At 37.6% G+C, this 14,444-nt stretch overlaps 1 protein-coding gene across 1 annotated transcript in view; it reads right to left on the reverse strand.

Moving 5' to 3' along the window:
• Nucleotides 1–5,696: 5,696 nt before the first annotated feature.
• Nucleotides 5,697–14,444, reverse strand: part of PAX3 (paired box 3) — a gene marked incomplete at its 5' end in the record, with an annotated part of 76,459 nt that continues 67,711 nt past the window's right edge. Inside the window, 2 exons of the mRNA XM_010073122.1 lie at nt 5,697–5,731; nt 6,258–6,504. Coding sequence (XP_010071424.1) covers nt 5,697–5,731; nt 6,258–6,504 — 282 coding nt within the window. The remainder of the gene's footprint in view (nt 5,732–6,257; nt 6,505–14,444) is intronic.

A 14,444-nucleotide genomic window follows, 5' to 3' on the forward strand; every position in this document is an offset into this window, starting at 1 on the left:
GCAGTCAGCCCTAAGAAAACACCATTTCAGAAGCCTCTAAAGTTTTGTACACTTTGTAAATTGTCGACCACAGGGAACACACATAAGGGTGAGCTCCAAAGAAATTCTGTCCAGCTCTGGATTGCTGAATTATAAAGTATTATGGGTTAAATGTGCAGAGTACCTGTAACGATTGTCCCTAAAAAGCTAAATTTTTACAAGTATATCCACTTAAGATCATTATGAATAAATGCATATATATGGGGAGAAAAATATTTGTGTAAATGAAAAGGAATCTGTGAGAAAGAAATGTGGATAATTGTGCAGAGGCATGAGAAAAGCTGAGGACATAACTGTGTGCAGCACGAGCAAAGATACCCATGTGAGCGCTGAAAGGAGGAGAGGGCAGGGAGAAACAAGTAGCGTCACATTTGGTTATGGCCTAAGGGACAAACTTCTCTGCAGATGAAGACACCGAACAGTTAATAAAGCTTCTGAACTGTTTCCAATTCTCAGACAAGGAAGCAATACTTCTGCTCTTATCAGCAACTGCTCTTTCTTATTTGTCTATCAAGCTAGCTTTATTAAATCATCCAGCAGAGGTCAAATGTGATGTGTCCTCCTGGTTTTATTATGATTTTTCATGACATTGCCTGAGTAGTTGAATAATAAACAGTGCACGTCAAAACCCTGCAGTGCCCAAGCTATCCAAAGGCGCTCTGGATTGCAAGCCTCCTCAGCCGTCAGTTCTGAGGCAATACAAACGCGTTAAATGAAGATCTCAACTACGCGTGAGCACTGCAAAGCCTTGCTTGCGGAACCACGACAGCAAAACAGAACCGCCTCCAGCAGTATGCTTACATAATTATTTGAAGCGTGCTTGTATAACTTTGTAAGTTTTTGAACGTGACTAACCACCTAGCTAAAGCACGTTGCTCGCTGGGAGTGATGAGGACTTCCCGGTCTGTGATGAGCTGCCCAGAAGTGCTGGGAGAGAATAGGTTGTGAGAATCTGACAGACCAAAGGGCCTGTTACCTGCAATGACTGCAGCAGCGGACTGCAATTTTGGTTATTTTGCAATGGATAAATATCTTGAAGAGATTCAGATCAACTCATGTAACTTTTTAAGATAACTCTATGACTCCATATAAATACATGCCTGATTTATGGTAACACTAGCTACAGAATGAACTGAAAGACACACAAGATTTGCTTGGACAGTGTCAAATGAGCGTTGCAATGTCATATATATAATCTAAACAAAATACCTATCTAACCTTAATTGAACAAAAGTTCAGCAATTTAATTTAGTTTAGTTGTCCATATTATTAGAAATTAATTTTGTCTGGCTCTAGGCAATATCTGGATGCCATTGGAAAAGCCAAAAGAAATTAAAAGTGGCATCTTCTAATAAGGATGCAGGTTTTCTTGCAATTATTAAGCAAGCACAGAACATTGAAATGAACGATACAAAGAGGTTTATGAATTCAAAGCTGTTCTAGGTTTCTGAGGGTCTAATTGATATTGCCTTAAATTAATTTCATGTGATTTTATACAGAGATACCTTTTAGTAATCCACTTTATAGACTTTAAGGTCAGAAGACTATGGATAGAAAACACTGAGAACTTTCATGGTTACTAACACAGCAAAAATATTTGCTTTACACATTAGCAGTAGCCAACAGCACTCTGACAAAAGGGAATACGTTTCTTACATGTATGAGAATATATCACAGAATTCAGACAGAACAAATGGTTTGCATGCTATAGTCTGTCATACTTCTGCAAAAATGCAAATACATTCTTGCTGTATAAATCATTAGTAGCATTTGATAATTTGGGGTGCATCCTAGATTTCCAAAATTAAGTAACTTTGTATGTTTTCGTTAAGTTTTGACATGTAGGTTACAAATCCGTAGCGAGATTTTTTTAAGTTTGAATTTGCACAGGCCTTTACCTAGGGGTTAAGAATCTGACTCTAATATCAAATACATACAGAAATGGATTTCTGAGGATATAGACCTCGTTTAACAGTCAGCTATTTTCAGTGAAGGTTTGTAGGTTCAGGTAGGCATTTTGTCCCTTTCAAAGTAGCTGTAGAAAGATACAGTTCAACAGCAGTGGTCTAATAGAAAGACGTGAGACTTTCCAGCAACATTGAGTAGAAAACCCTTTGTGATTATTAGAGAAAAATGTTCATTTATAGGTTTTCTTTAAATGGAATGTACTGAATTATCCAGGGAAAACAGAAGGAAAATAGGTGCCATTAAAAATAATTCTTTTCCTACATCATTCATTAAATATTTTGCATGCTCAAATAAAAGACTAGTAACATACCAATGAAAATGTATGCCAAAATGCATATATTGGGTTTTGATGAGAGTAGAGGTTATTTGTAGACAAAGGAAGACTTAAAAGCAAAGAATAAATTAAAAATCATGGTTGTGCCACAAGGAATAAATATTTTTTTATCAAAGCCTGTCTCTCAAGAGACAGTTCTAATTCTCCTGTCTATGAGATGATAGACAGTTGGTGAAGCAGCTGTTGTTATTTATTCCCATCTTGTAAAACATGCACCCCCCCCAAATAAAAAGAGGAAGGACCCTGAGACCCATCCTTCCTGCACTCATCAATGAAGAGGTTTTGGACTCCATTGCTACAAGCACATTCCTCCCAGCTATTCCACAACTTTTCTGTCAAATGTAATCTCCAAAGCAGGCCCATGCCCCTTTGACTTTCCAACGGTTCAGGATTTGTATTCAAGAAACACATGTGGCTCCCAAGAACCTCTTCAACCTTGACAGCGATAAAAAGAAGGGATCAACAGTACCCCACACAATCCTTCTAGCTCTGTCAAAGATTCCTACAGCACATCATAAATCAGGACCCACTTAGTCCCTCTGCTCTGGGCTCCTCACATCCTCTGGTAAGAGCTCATCCCTGTTCCCCACTTGCACAACTTGCCTGCGAGAGGGATGGATGATTTTCTTCTTCTCTCTCTTGCTTCCTGCTCTGCATTTGCCTCTTACACAAGGAAGTGCTTGGGACACACTTAAGAAGAAGATGGAGCGGCTAAAACACCCACTAACTTCAGGTCAGGAAGGCACCTCACCAGTAGCACTGCGGGCACAGGGGGAGCAATCACAGCTCTGTCCCACCCCGCAGCTGCTGGAATAGAAAAGGACAGACAGTGCAGTGACATTTTGCAATCATCTTGGTGCAATCTTCCCAGGAAGGAGCACTCATACAGACATCATCCAGTTCCATACCATGCAAGCAAGCAGGCTTTTATCCTGTGTTTTACAGCAAAGGGATTGCAAGGGGGGAAAAAGAGGCTTATTTGGCCTTTGCAGCAAGCCTAGGGCACAAGACAAATGCCAAGGTCCAAGTCCTTGTGGAAGGGAAGGAACATAGAAAAAAATCAGAAAAATTTGCAGTTTAGAGCAGAAAATAGGTATCAATAAGAGACTTTTACATTTTAATTGTCACAGAAATTAGAAGCATATCAGAGAAACATAAAGTGGAAGGAAAAAAAGAAATCCCCTTTCCCAATTTTTCATCATTTTTTTAACATCCTCTTCTAAAGGTATATTATTTCCTTTTCTAATGGAAGAGGGCTAGAGTTAAGAGACCAAAATAAAAATAAAACAAAAATAAAATGCACACAGAAAAGTAAGCTGAGAGAAACTCAAGGTGGCTACATCCCCCCACAAAATGGTGAGGAACTTAAATGTCCGCCAAGCCAAGTGTGAAGTAAAATTTCCTCACACACTGATGTGCCACTAAAACTCACTCCATTCATTTTGAAGGGTCTTCCCCATGTTTCACTCAGCCTGTGTGTAAGCCTATTAAAAAATCATTGAGAGTCCTATGGAAAATAAAAAAAATTCAGGACAGATACTATTCATAACTGATTACAAAGTTCCTGCACTACGTGAAGCCATCCCAGTTGCCCTACTTGTGCTGGTTTCAAGCCTATTTTTTTTTTTCTTTTACATGCACAGCAAAGGCACAATGCTTTTCTCTTGTTGGGAAGAGGTACTACTAGTCCCGATAGCACTTAAAAATTGCACAGTTCATTAACAAGCACAGAACTTGGAGTGGCACATCAGCAGTACCTGGGCACAGAACACATGTACATAATGAACACAGTTTGGATTGAAGATAACATGGTTTATTTCTTCATGATATTCATATTAAAATGTATTGATGTATTTAGCACAATACTACATTTTAGGACAAAATCATCAGTGCTTTGCAAGGCTTCATAATGTTTATTCATTATAAATAGTAAATATTTACTGAAATTTTTACATGAAAGACGTTTGTATTTTGTGGTTTTCTTCGTTGGTTTTAGTTTTTTTACAACACGTTGTTGTAGAGGCTGCAACACAAAGATTTTTCCATCACCCTTAAGACCAATGTGTGAACTAACCTCTGTACTTAACCTAGTCTAACTCACTACTTCATAGTCCTTAATGCTAAAAGGAATGTATGTGTTCTGCCTCCCTCTTTGTTCCAAGAATAGAGAGAAATAAATAACACCACCTTCCGTCTTCCTCTTACTCTCAACATCACGAAACACAAATTTATTGACATTCTAAAATGTCACAATGCAAACTTCTTGTAAACCTTGGTTCCTATAGTTATTTTTTCTATATTGGATATTGCTGTATAATTTAAACAAACGAGTCAAGTACAGGTCCATCTCTGTCCATGTCCTGTACATCACTAAAAATGTAAACGTAATCATTTCTTCGTACTGTTTCCTGAAAATCACCTTCAATCATAATTAGCAAGCTGGATTTTAGTTGTCCAGCACACTGCAACATTTCTGTGTTTTATCAACAGGAATTACACACTGCAAAAATAAAAGTACCTGCAAAAATATAGTTCTGATTCTATCTATATGACTTTGGATGATCCCAAAGTTTGTGTGAGGTACACAGTATTGCACATTGCTAGGCAGTTATGAAAAATCAGTCATGTTGTTGATTTTTTTTCTCCCATGTTTGTTCAAAAAGGTACAATGGACTAGGAAAACTCCACATACAAAAAGGTAAAATCTGTTTTTCAGGTTACACAAGATCTTGTCTCTTGGTAAAGCAAAACTTGTAAATGACATTTATTGACAACATGATTACAAAAGCACAATATTGTAACCAGTAAGTTGCTCTGGAAGTCTTCTGCGCTTATCCTAGCTCCCTATGGACTGTGACATTTCCTCTTGATGACAATTTCCAGTGTGTAAAACAAAAGAGGTTCTCCCGCCCTTGCTTCAAGAAATTGAGCAGTTTTAAAGTTAGACTAAAGTCAGCACTGGATGTCAGATGAGTCAGAGTACGCAGAGCTCAAACTGCTGGAAGTTTCAGAATGTTCCATTTGTCCCAATCAATGCACATAAATTTCAACAACAAAAAATGGAATGTTTTGCCAGGCCGAGATATTAAATACTGCTCTGTTTTGTATACCCACTCGTAATGAACCATGTCACATTTATTTATTCACTATTGCCTTTAGCCTTTGTCTTCCATATAGCTTTGTCCAGCCTTCAAAAGTCTACTAAAAGCTATGACTGGAGAGAAAAAACAAGCCTGCTTCTCTCATTGGGACTGCCCCAGTTTAGACTGCAGTGTGTTGAGAAGATTCCTTGCATCCAAGCCTTGGAGTGAGACCGGAAAACAAGACAGGCTTTAACTTGAAGTGGACAGTTCATTTATGCAATATCTGGCTTCAGATAATGAAAGGCACCTGCAAAAAAGCAAAAGAAGCTTTTTAAGTCATGCTATGACAACCTCACAGCATGGGGCCATGCCAACTACAGGTTGACATTGTCATATTTAATACTGATATATCAAAGGAAAGGGACTAATATTTTTATTCCTAGGACAAGTTTGACAAAACTCTATGTATCTGGGATTATATACTGTAATGATTCTTGAGCTGACCTCATTAGGAACATGTGTTTCTAATAGTGGAATGCCAGTGGTTATTTCATTTTGGACAACCCTTATGTTTTACCTAATGGCAATCAGGTTTCATGTCTCAACAATTAATAACATCAAGATGTTGTTGACATCACTTAAGAAAATAATTATGCAGCAGAAATCTTGCTCCAACAATCAGCTATCTCACCAGAGCACTCTGCTCAGCTTTGGAGAGTAGTAGTCAGCCATTAGGATCTCTGCTCAGAATTTTCTTTGTTACAGACAGGAAATGCAGACCATTGATATGAGTACAGTATTGCACTTCACAGTGCAAACATCTCAGTACTCACTTTGTCCGTACTGTCCATACTGGTAGCCCGTGACGGGGTCCATGCTGTAACCCGTGGTGCTGTAGGTCGGCGGGCAGTAGGACTGGGACGTGGGCAGGCTGTCTAAGCTCTTCATGTGATCTAGCCGCTGGCTGCAGCTGGCTGACACAGTGGTGGTGGGCTCCAGGCCCCCGGTCAAAGGGGACAGGGCATAATCGGTTTGGGGTTGGTGAGGCACACCACCGTGGTTAGTCAGGAGTCCCATTACCTAGAATAAAAGGTCAAATAATAGAAACAGTTAAAATATGTGAAAAACTGTATTGCTTACAAGTGCCACAGGAGTTCTCAAGTCCATCATTTGATTTCCTAAAATAGGTAGACTTGCTATTCAAGCTATGCTTTGAGTATCTAATCCAAAAAGGAAGAGGAATTTGGTTGCATCATGCACCAAAATAAAAATGGATGGATAGCAACCAAATAAAAAGTGATACATAGGGAAAATAAGGAAAAATCATTTTTAAAACTTGTGATATTTAGAGTGCCTGATCCTCCCATGCCCCAGCTGGAATCTCTGCAGATGTTTATTCCTTAAGGACTCAATTATAAGAGAATAAGAAGCAAGCAGTGACTCCCTAGCCACACTATCCTGCATGATCTACAAACACAGAAAAGCTGTAAGAAAGCTCACACAATTTTTTTTTTTCCAAGATCAGCAGACATTAAAAAAAAACTAATTTGGAGCAGATGACAGCAACACCGCCAATGGAAGTAACAAAGAATCCCAGCACCTAGAACAATATTAATATGTGGGGAAGGGGCAGAGCAGCTGTAACTCCTGCTGGCACATCCTGTGTGCTGGCCTGTGAAGAAATTAATGTGAAAGGGTAGAGTGCTGGCTAGAACACCAACTCTCAGCTTCATCCACTGATGTAGAGGACACAACAGGAATGGTCAGGCATTCCAGACCAGCTTCAAGTCAACTGTGACTCCCTTAAGAAGCTGCTTGCACGTGAACAGTTATGAAATCAGCAGTCAAGATTAGTTGAAAAGAGACTACTGGAAAATCCAGGCTTGTCCCTACAAAAGCCCAGCCCTCTAGGCCATCATTTCCAGTAGAAAAGCAAAAAAAAATTCAAAAGCACCTGTGCTTTCAAGCAGGAGCAAAAGAAGCTACAGTGGTAAGTTATTGCTGTACAGAAACTCCTCGCGCTATAGGCTGGCGTGCATTTCCTTTCCCGGCACAACACTATAGCACATTTTGAAAATAACTACTACTGAGAGAATTGCCTGCTTCTACTGGAATAAGTTGCACTTCAAAGCCTGAGAAAGAGTCTGCAATTTATAAGGGGTGGATGGTGTAAAGCTTCTGCCAAAACAGCACATTCTGATAATTTACAGGTTGTTCTTCCTCCAAAAAGGCATTACAAATATCTGACGTATGCTATTTGATAGTCATTTTGCTTTACTGCACTTCTTACCATAAACAAAAAAGAAATTATTAAAATCGGAGTCTATTTTATCAAGAATAAATCTATGCTCATATGAACACGTCTGGTTCCTAAAGCTCTGGTGCACATTGAATTGTATTTATTTTCCATCACAAAAGAAAAGGGATTATTATTGTAGGGAGTTCATGGTCCCAGCTCTGAGTTTTGTTTGATTTTTAGTAAATAAATGAAACAAGCTCCAGGGATCATTATTTAAGTAGGAAGGACGACCTATCCAGGTCTTACATGTCTGATAAGGAAAAGGGCGAGAGGCACAAGCAGAGTACTTCAAAAAGAGACACCCCGCTACCTGCATCAAGAATACAGAACATCTCTGCATCAGACGCACCCAAGACATCTCACCAGAATAAAAAATACTGAGATGTTTAATTACTGCTTAGAGCAGTAGAATGTTCACTTGTTTCACTAAGCATAAAAACATGAGTTTAACTGATGGTATCTTCTGAATGTTTCACAAACTGAAGTATGCACGCAAAAATAAATTTCAAAATGTATCCAAAGACTTCATTTAGATACTGAAATCTTATAATTTTTAAGTGGAAAGCAGAAAAGAAGAATTTGGATTCAGACTACAAGATATTTTCTATTTAATTCAAATAATCTTTTCAATGCACAAAACCTATTAAAAGAATTCATGGTTAATAAAAACCAAAAACTTTTCTGGAATCACCACAAACTGAAAAATCTGGTTATTTGCACAGCAATCTGCACAGCGTTTTGTCCCAATAACCCCTAAAAGCTGAAACAACTGGGCTCTCAACTTTTTCTTCTAAAAATTAGTTCCTGAAAAGTATTAAAATTTCTAAAGATTACTGTAGTAAGTTTTTCTATTCTCGGAATTACAAACATTTTTCTTGTACCTTTGGAAAATGATATGATCCTGAAAATCTAGCATGCTTAATGATTTGAAATTGCATCAGCAGGATAAATATTAGAACCTATGTTCATTTAGGTTATATTAATCCTTGTCTTTTAAAATTGAGACTAATGATGTTAAAAGAAGAGAAAGATCCATGAAAAACACAGCTCAACTTAAACATTTACATTGAAAATTACTACTTTGGAAAATATTTATGTTGGCACAAGCATCATAGTTTTGACTACAGTTTAAAACCCACATGGTTTATCAGAAATCTGCAGTGAGTGCACAGCCCTTCCCATTCCCGCAGAGCACCTATGTCATGCTGGTATTGCGGGGCTTTACCATGTTCTGTTCCAAGTTCAAGAGCAGGGAGAACAGGCTGGGCTTGCGTCGCCCTCACAGCCCTGATAGGGATCTTCTCTGCGGGAGCGCACTCCCCTCGTACGCTGGCTCTACCAGCACTTTTAGGAGCGATTGCCAAGTTGAGCAAATGGATATTTTACTGACCAGGTACTTTAGCTAAAACTTTTCTGTTTAATATTTTCAACAGAATAGAGCCCAAAACAACATTATTTGGACTTTCCCAGCAAAAGCAGTGAGCGCAAAAACTTGTGGATCGGGAGCTACTTTAGAGTTAGAGGTTACCCTTGAAATGTAAACCTGGATCCAGACCTGGTCTCAAAAGCCACTCAAATTTTGGTAGCATCTATATTTGGATAAAGATTTATCTTTTTTGACAAACTGAAACTAGCATTTGATGAGATTTACTTTAAAATGTTTAAATTAATTGGCTAATACATGTCTTTAGGCATCTTTTCATTAACTGCATAGGCACCTAACACACACACTCTGGAGCAGAACTGACACAGCTCTGTCACTCAGGTGGAGAAAACTGAGTCTGAACAGTAACCACCTTCTCAGAAATATCTTCTTCAGGGGCCTTCAGAATCATCCTGCAGTTGATTAGTATCTAAATAATTAGATTTTTGGTCATGTCTGTTTTGAAAGCTATAAGGGAAGTAGCCCCAGGGCAGAAGCCTTTCAGCCGGTCTGTGCCGTGACCTTGTCACCCGTACAAGGAGTTACAGGAAGGGCACGACTGACTTTCACCTAATCCATTAGAAAGCCATTAATGGGCCACGGCTGCAAGATGCTCAGCACCCTCACCTTGGTGGTGTACAAAAGACACATGAAAATCTGTATTTTGCAACTCAGATCTTCTGCTTGTATGAAAGAGTATAGCTCTAAATAGGTAAACAGGTCTAATTGGTTTACAGTAATTAAGGAAGAAAATAAACTTATTCAATCCATATACCATCCATATCACTGGAAAATACATACTTCCCTCTGAATTACTTTGGGGAAGTCAAAGTAGTAATTGTCAGCCTCACTAATCTGGATCCCAAAGAAACTGAGAGAAAAACCAAGAGCTGGTCTGACACCTAGAACCAAGTGCTGCTGTAACTATTCAATTTCTTTTAGAAAAGAACTTCTTATAAATGCAAAAAATCAGGCTGTAAGTTTTTTTGCTACATATATTTTTTCTCATTTTTTAAAAAACGCACACAGAAGTGTTGATGCATAGCCTTTGAGCTTTTACAATAAAAGACAGTATATATAATTGACTATTATTTATATATATACTATATATAACAGAACTATTTAGTTCTATTCTATTAGAAAACAAAGATGCAATTAGGAATAAGCAAAGAGAACACAGTGAACTGAAACAATCAAACTCTACAGAGAAGTTTTCAGAGAACACATCCCCAGCAATCCAAAATATTCATTAGGACAAATCCCTTGCTGTTAGGGTCAGCACAGCATCACTAGCTGAGAATATGATCCAGAAACAAGATGAGAAATTGAATGATGAAAGCCTTAAATACCATGTACACAACATCTGGTCCATTATCAGCTATTAGAAAACACTCCTATTATCGACAAAATAAAGGCCATTAAGCTGAGAAAAAGCTTATTCTATTTAAATGAAACATTAAGCCTGTTAATGTGGTTGGTATTTTAGGATGTAGGACCTACCATAAGTACAATAAAATTCTCATATGTTTTAATTCATTTACGCATGCCTGCATTTAATATGCTTTGTGCCCATGTCTGCAATTAATATGATTTATGAGAAAAGAACGTGTGCAATATTTTTGGGTACAGTGATACTTTTTTTTTCTCCTCCTGTGAATGAAAGATTTAATGAAACAGCTCAAGGAAAATTGTTGGCAGTTAACGTATTAAGTTGAACTGACAGAATCATGAGTAAACTTTAGTGGAGTTAATGATATCCTCTTATCTGACCCTGACACATTTGCAGCATGTAATTTACAGAAGCTCTGTCCAGGGAATCTTGACAAATGCTCCTAACGATGTCAGGGCAATGTTCCATTCTAATGTAAAACAGATGTGGGTCAGATACCCTCATTCATCACTAACACTGAAAATTTCAAACTCCTTCTGAGATGAATGGCATTACCTGCTGTTAACTCTTCTCACTGTGGAAAAATCTCTGAAAAACAAAATATTGCACAAGAAAGAAGACAAAAAGGATTGTTCTAATGTATCAGAATAAGATATTTCAGATTAATTAAAATTAATTAGCTACATGGATCTATACCTATAGGATCCTAGAACCATGTTGCTGATTAATTTTATATATAGGAATATGTCTGCTGAATATATGAAGAAACCCATCAGAAAGCATTCTCGTGCCAAATGGCAAGCACTGGGAACCACATACCTGGTTAATGAAAATAGGAGCAATTACACAGACACTGAACATCTGATGATCTGACCTTCTGCATACTCATATCAAATGAGACCCATACTGATTTCACACCACCAGACATCAGTGGTAGTACATTGAAATTAGAGAAGGTGCGCTGGTGTACATTCAGGGTAACTAAGAGGATAACTTGATCCTTCATGAATTATATTTTTATCTACAGGAGATTACTAATGTCCACAACATTATCACAGTCTATCACTGGACTCGTGTCATTTTTTCAGGTGCGAGATCATGGAGTCACAGGGTTAGGTAAGAGTATCAAAAATAATTCAAAGAGAAGCTAATTATCTAGCTCTTTGTTGTATGGAAAAGCTTCAAAAACATCAAGACAACTGAAAAAGTGAAACAGAAAGCCCAAAGAGGAACATATACTCACAATTTACATATATATATGAACATGTAAGTATATATATATACACACACACAAAATCAAACATCTCAAAACTTTTTCAGGCAGTCTCAGAGACTGCAGACTCATGAGTTTGAATGCTTAAATATGGCAATATTACATACAACAGTTCATAACAAACCTAAATATGAGATTATATTGCTCTCTCTGCCTGTGAACTCTTATCTTCCCACCTCCCACCCATCCCAAAACACCACAGAAGGATTCTGGCCATCATGAGAACCAGCCCAGCTGTGTCTAGCTGGGCTCTGACACACCTTCCCTCCACAGCTGGGATACACAGGTTTGTTCCCTCTGAAAGCAAAACAAACAAAAAAAATATACTTTTTTTTTTTTAAAGTCAAACAGTACTCAAATTATTCTGCTGGCAGATGGCTAGGGGATGGGATATACAAAGCTTTCACTGGAGGACTCTCACCAAACTTGATGTTTGGCCCTACAACAGTAGCTATTACATGATCTACACGGGTATGGCTGGATTTACCAACTGGAAATTGCTAAAAATCCTAGTCGTTTAGGTAAAAGCAGTAAGTTATTCATAAATGTGGGGGAAAAAAAAGATAATGGACAAGCATAACTGGAGGAATGCAACCAGTAAGGAAGGGTTCATTCATGAGGCTCCCACTAATGCACATGCCAACGCCTCTAATCTCACCAGCACTGGGGAAAAACACATATTTTGCTATTTTGACTAGAGGAAGGCTCTTTGTATCCTGACTCAGTCTTTCTTTTATAGGAAAATTATTAATGTTACTGATTTTTTGGCAAAAATCAAGATAAAAATAAAACGGTTATCTCTTGAGAGGTAGTAAATTGTAAAGGAAATTGAGCCTGATGCTTTTAAAGATGGATACATGGCTTTCTAGAGTGACTTTGCTAAGGATGAACTTCTGCTCTTTCTGATCACACTGCAATAGAGCTTTTCTTTGGAAATATAAAATATGGAGCACAATTAAGGGCTCAAGTGAGCCATGTGTGATTACTCATGACAAAGCCCTCACTCATACACCAGTGCTTAACTGAATAAATATGCAAGTATTCAGATTCATGTTGATAATTCTATTTTGTAAATTCATTAAAGAATTAGAAGTTCACCAATGCATACCAGTCATAAGTTCTATGAAGGGTTGACCCATACTTCCCTTAATAAGTGGTTCAGATTTAACTTCTACATGTAGAAGAAGTAAAAGAATATTCTAAGGGCTGCAGTGATGCTGAATACTCAGCCTGCACACATACTAAATGGTATAAATTATTGTGGAGGAAGACAAGTGAGTTTTGGGAGTAATATCATTTAAAAAGCGTTAAGAAAAACAAGAAACTAATATGTTTTACAAAAACAGTGTCATTTTACTGTTACATTTTGTATTTGAGATATCTATATTTTTTATTGAATTTCTAAATACTTATTCTCATGAAGTTATACTACAATTAGCTTAAATTTCCAGAAAAGTCCAGAGCTTCTTTGTATCTCCATGTAAGATTTCTGAGCTGTAAGAGAAGATCGGGTTTCTGAGGGCTGAATGCCCACCCACCCACTCTCACTTTCCTGGCATGGTGCCAGTGGAGGTGGAAATAGGCCCAGAGGCAGAGTTAAAGTGAACATTTAAAATGTAAGGTCACCTGTTTATTGTTGTTGTTATATTAGTGTATTTTATTATGTATGATATATCATATATAAATATATAATTACAGTATTTAAAACATTACAATATTTACTAAACAAATAATAAATGGCATTATTCTTGCAGAATAACAATTACAAAACTATTGGATCCCATCTATTTGTATGTACTGCAGAAACAGAAATCATTAATCCCATTAGCTGAACTTTTTTTTAATTAAAAAATTAAACCAAAAAACTTGTGCTCATTAAAATTCTACCACGTGAATTAACTTTCTTCCTGATCTCTGTCTCATGTTCTTGGGTCATTAAGCGAAGAGCTCTCAAAGCCAAGTTCATTGTGACAAAGATCATGAGCTTCTCATTGGTGTTGGATCCAAATCAAATGTTTCTGTGGGCAAGCAGTTGGACAGTAATTCGACAGGAGGTACAAGAAAAAGTATAATAAATTAATAGTTTGGGGTTTTTTTTCTCCTCCTGTCCATCTTAATGAGGGAATGGAAGTTTTTAGCCACTGGTTCCTGTGTTTCCCTTAAAAGCAGAGTTAACAAGACAATATGAACATATCTAACTGATTCGACAGCTGCCATCAGATCCATATTTTGGGTTAATGAAAACCAAGTGCTCTCAAAGACTTAAGAGAAGCCAATTGCCTAAGATCTATCTCACCAAAAAGAGTTTCAGGATAATTCTGAAACTCAGGCAGTGAAATGTTTTGACAGTAGAAGAAAGAAACCTTGAAATAACTTGCATCTTTACTGCTGTTCACAGAAAAGTTTGGAATTTTCTTATCAAGATTATTCCTGAGCTCCAGGTAATGGCATAAGAACTGCAAACTTTGTTAAAAACTCTTATGATCTTCTACACAACGCATTCAACATTCAATCCACTTCCCATTTGAAAACTGCAGTCTTTAAAGTTACTGGTTTGGCTCAATTATGGGGGAAGATGACAAGGAAGAGGAAAAAGTAGATCTGAGGGCAAAGAGGGAAAAAATCATGTTCAGCA

The sequence above is a fragment of the Pterocles gutturalis genome, unplaced genomic scaffold (genome assembly GCF_000699245.1).
Source record: "Pterocles gutturalis isolate BGI_N339 unplaced genomic scaffold, ASM69924v1 scaffold3132, whole genome shotgun sequence".
Classification (NCBI taxonomy): Eukaryota; Metazoa; Chordata; class Aves; order Pterocliformes; family Pteroclidae; genus Pterocles; species Pterocles gutturalis.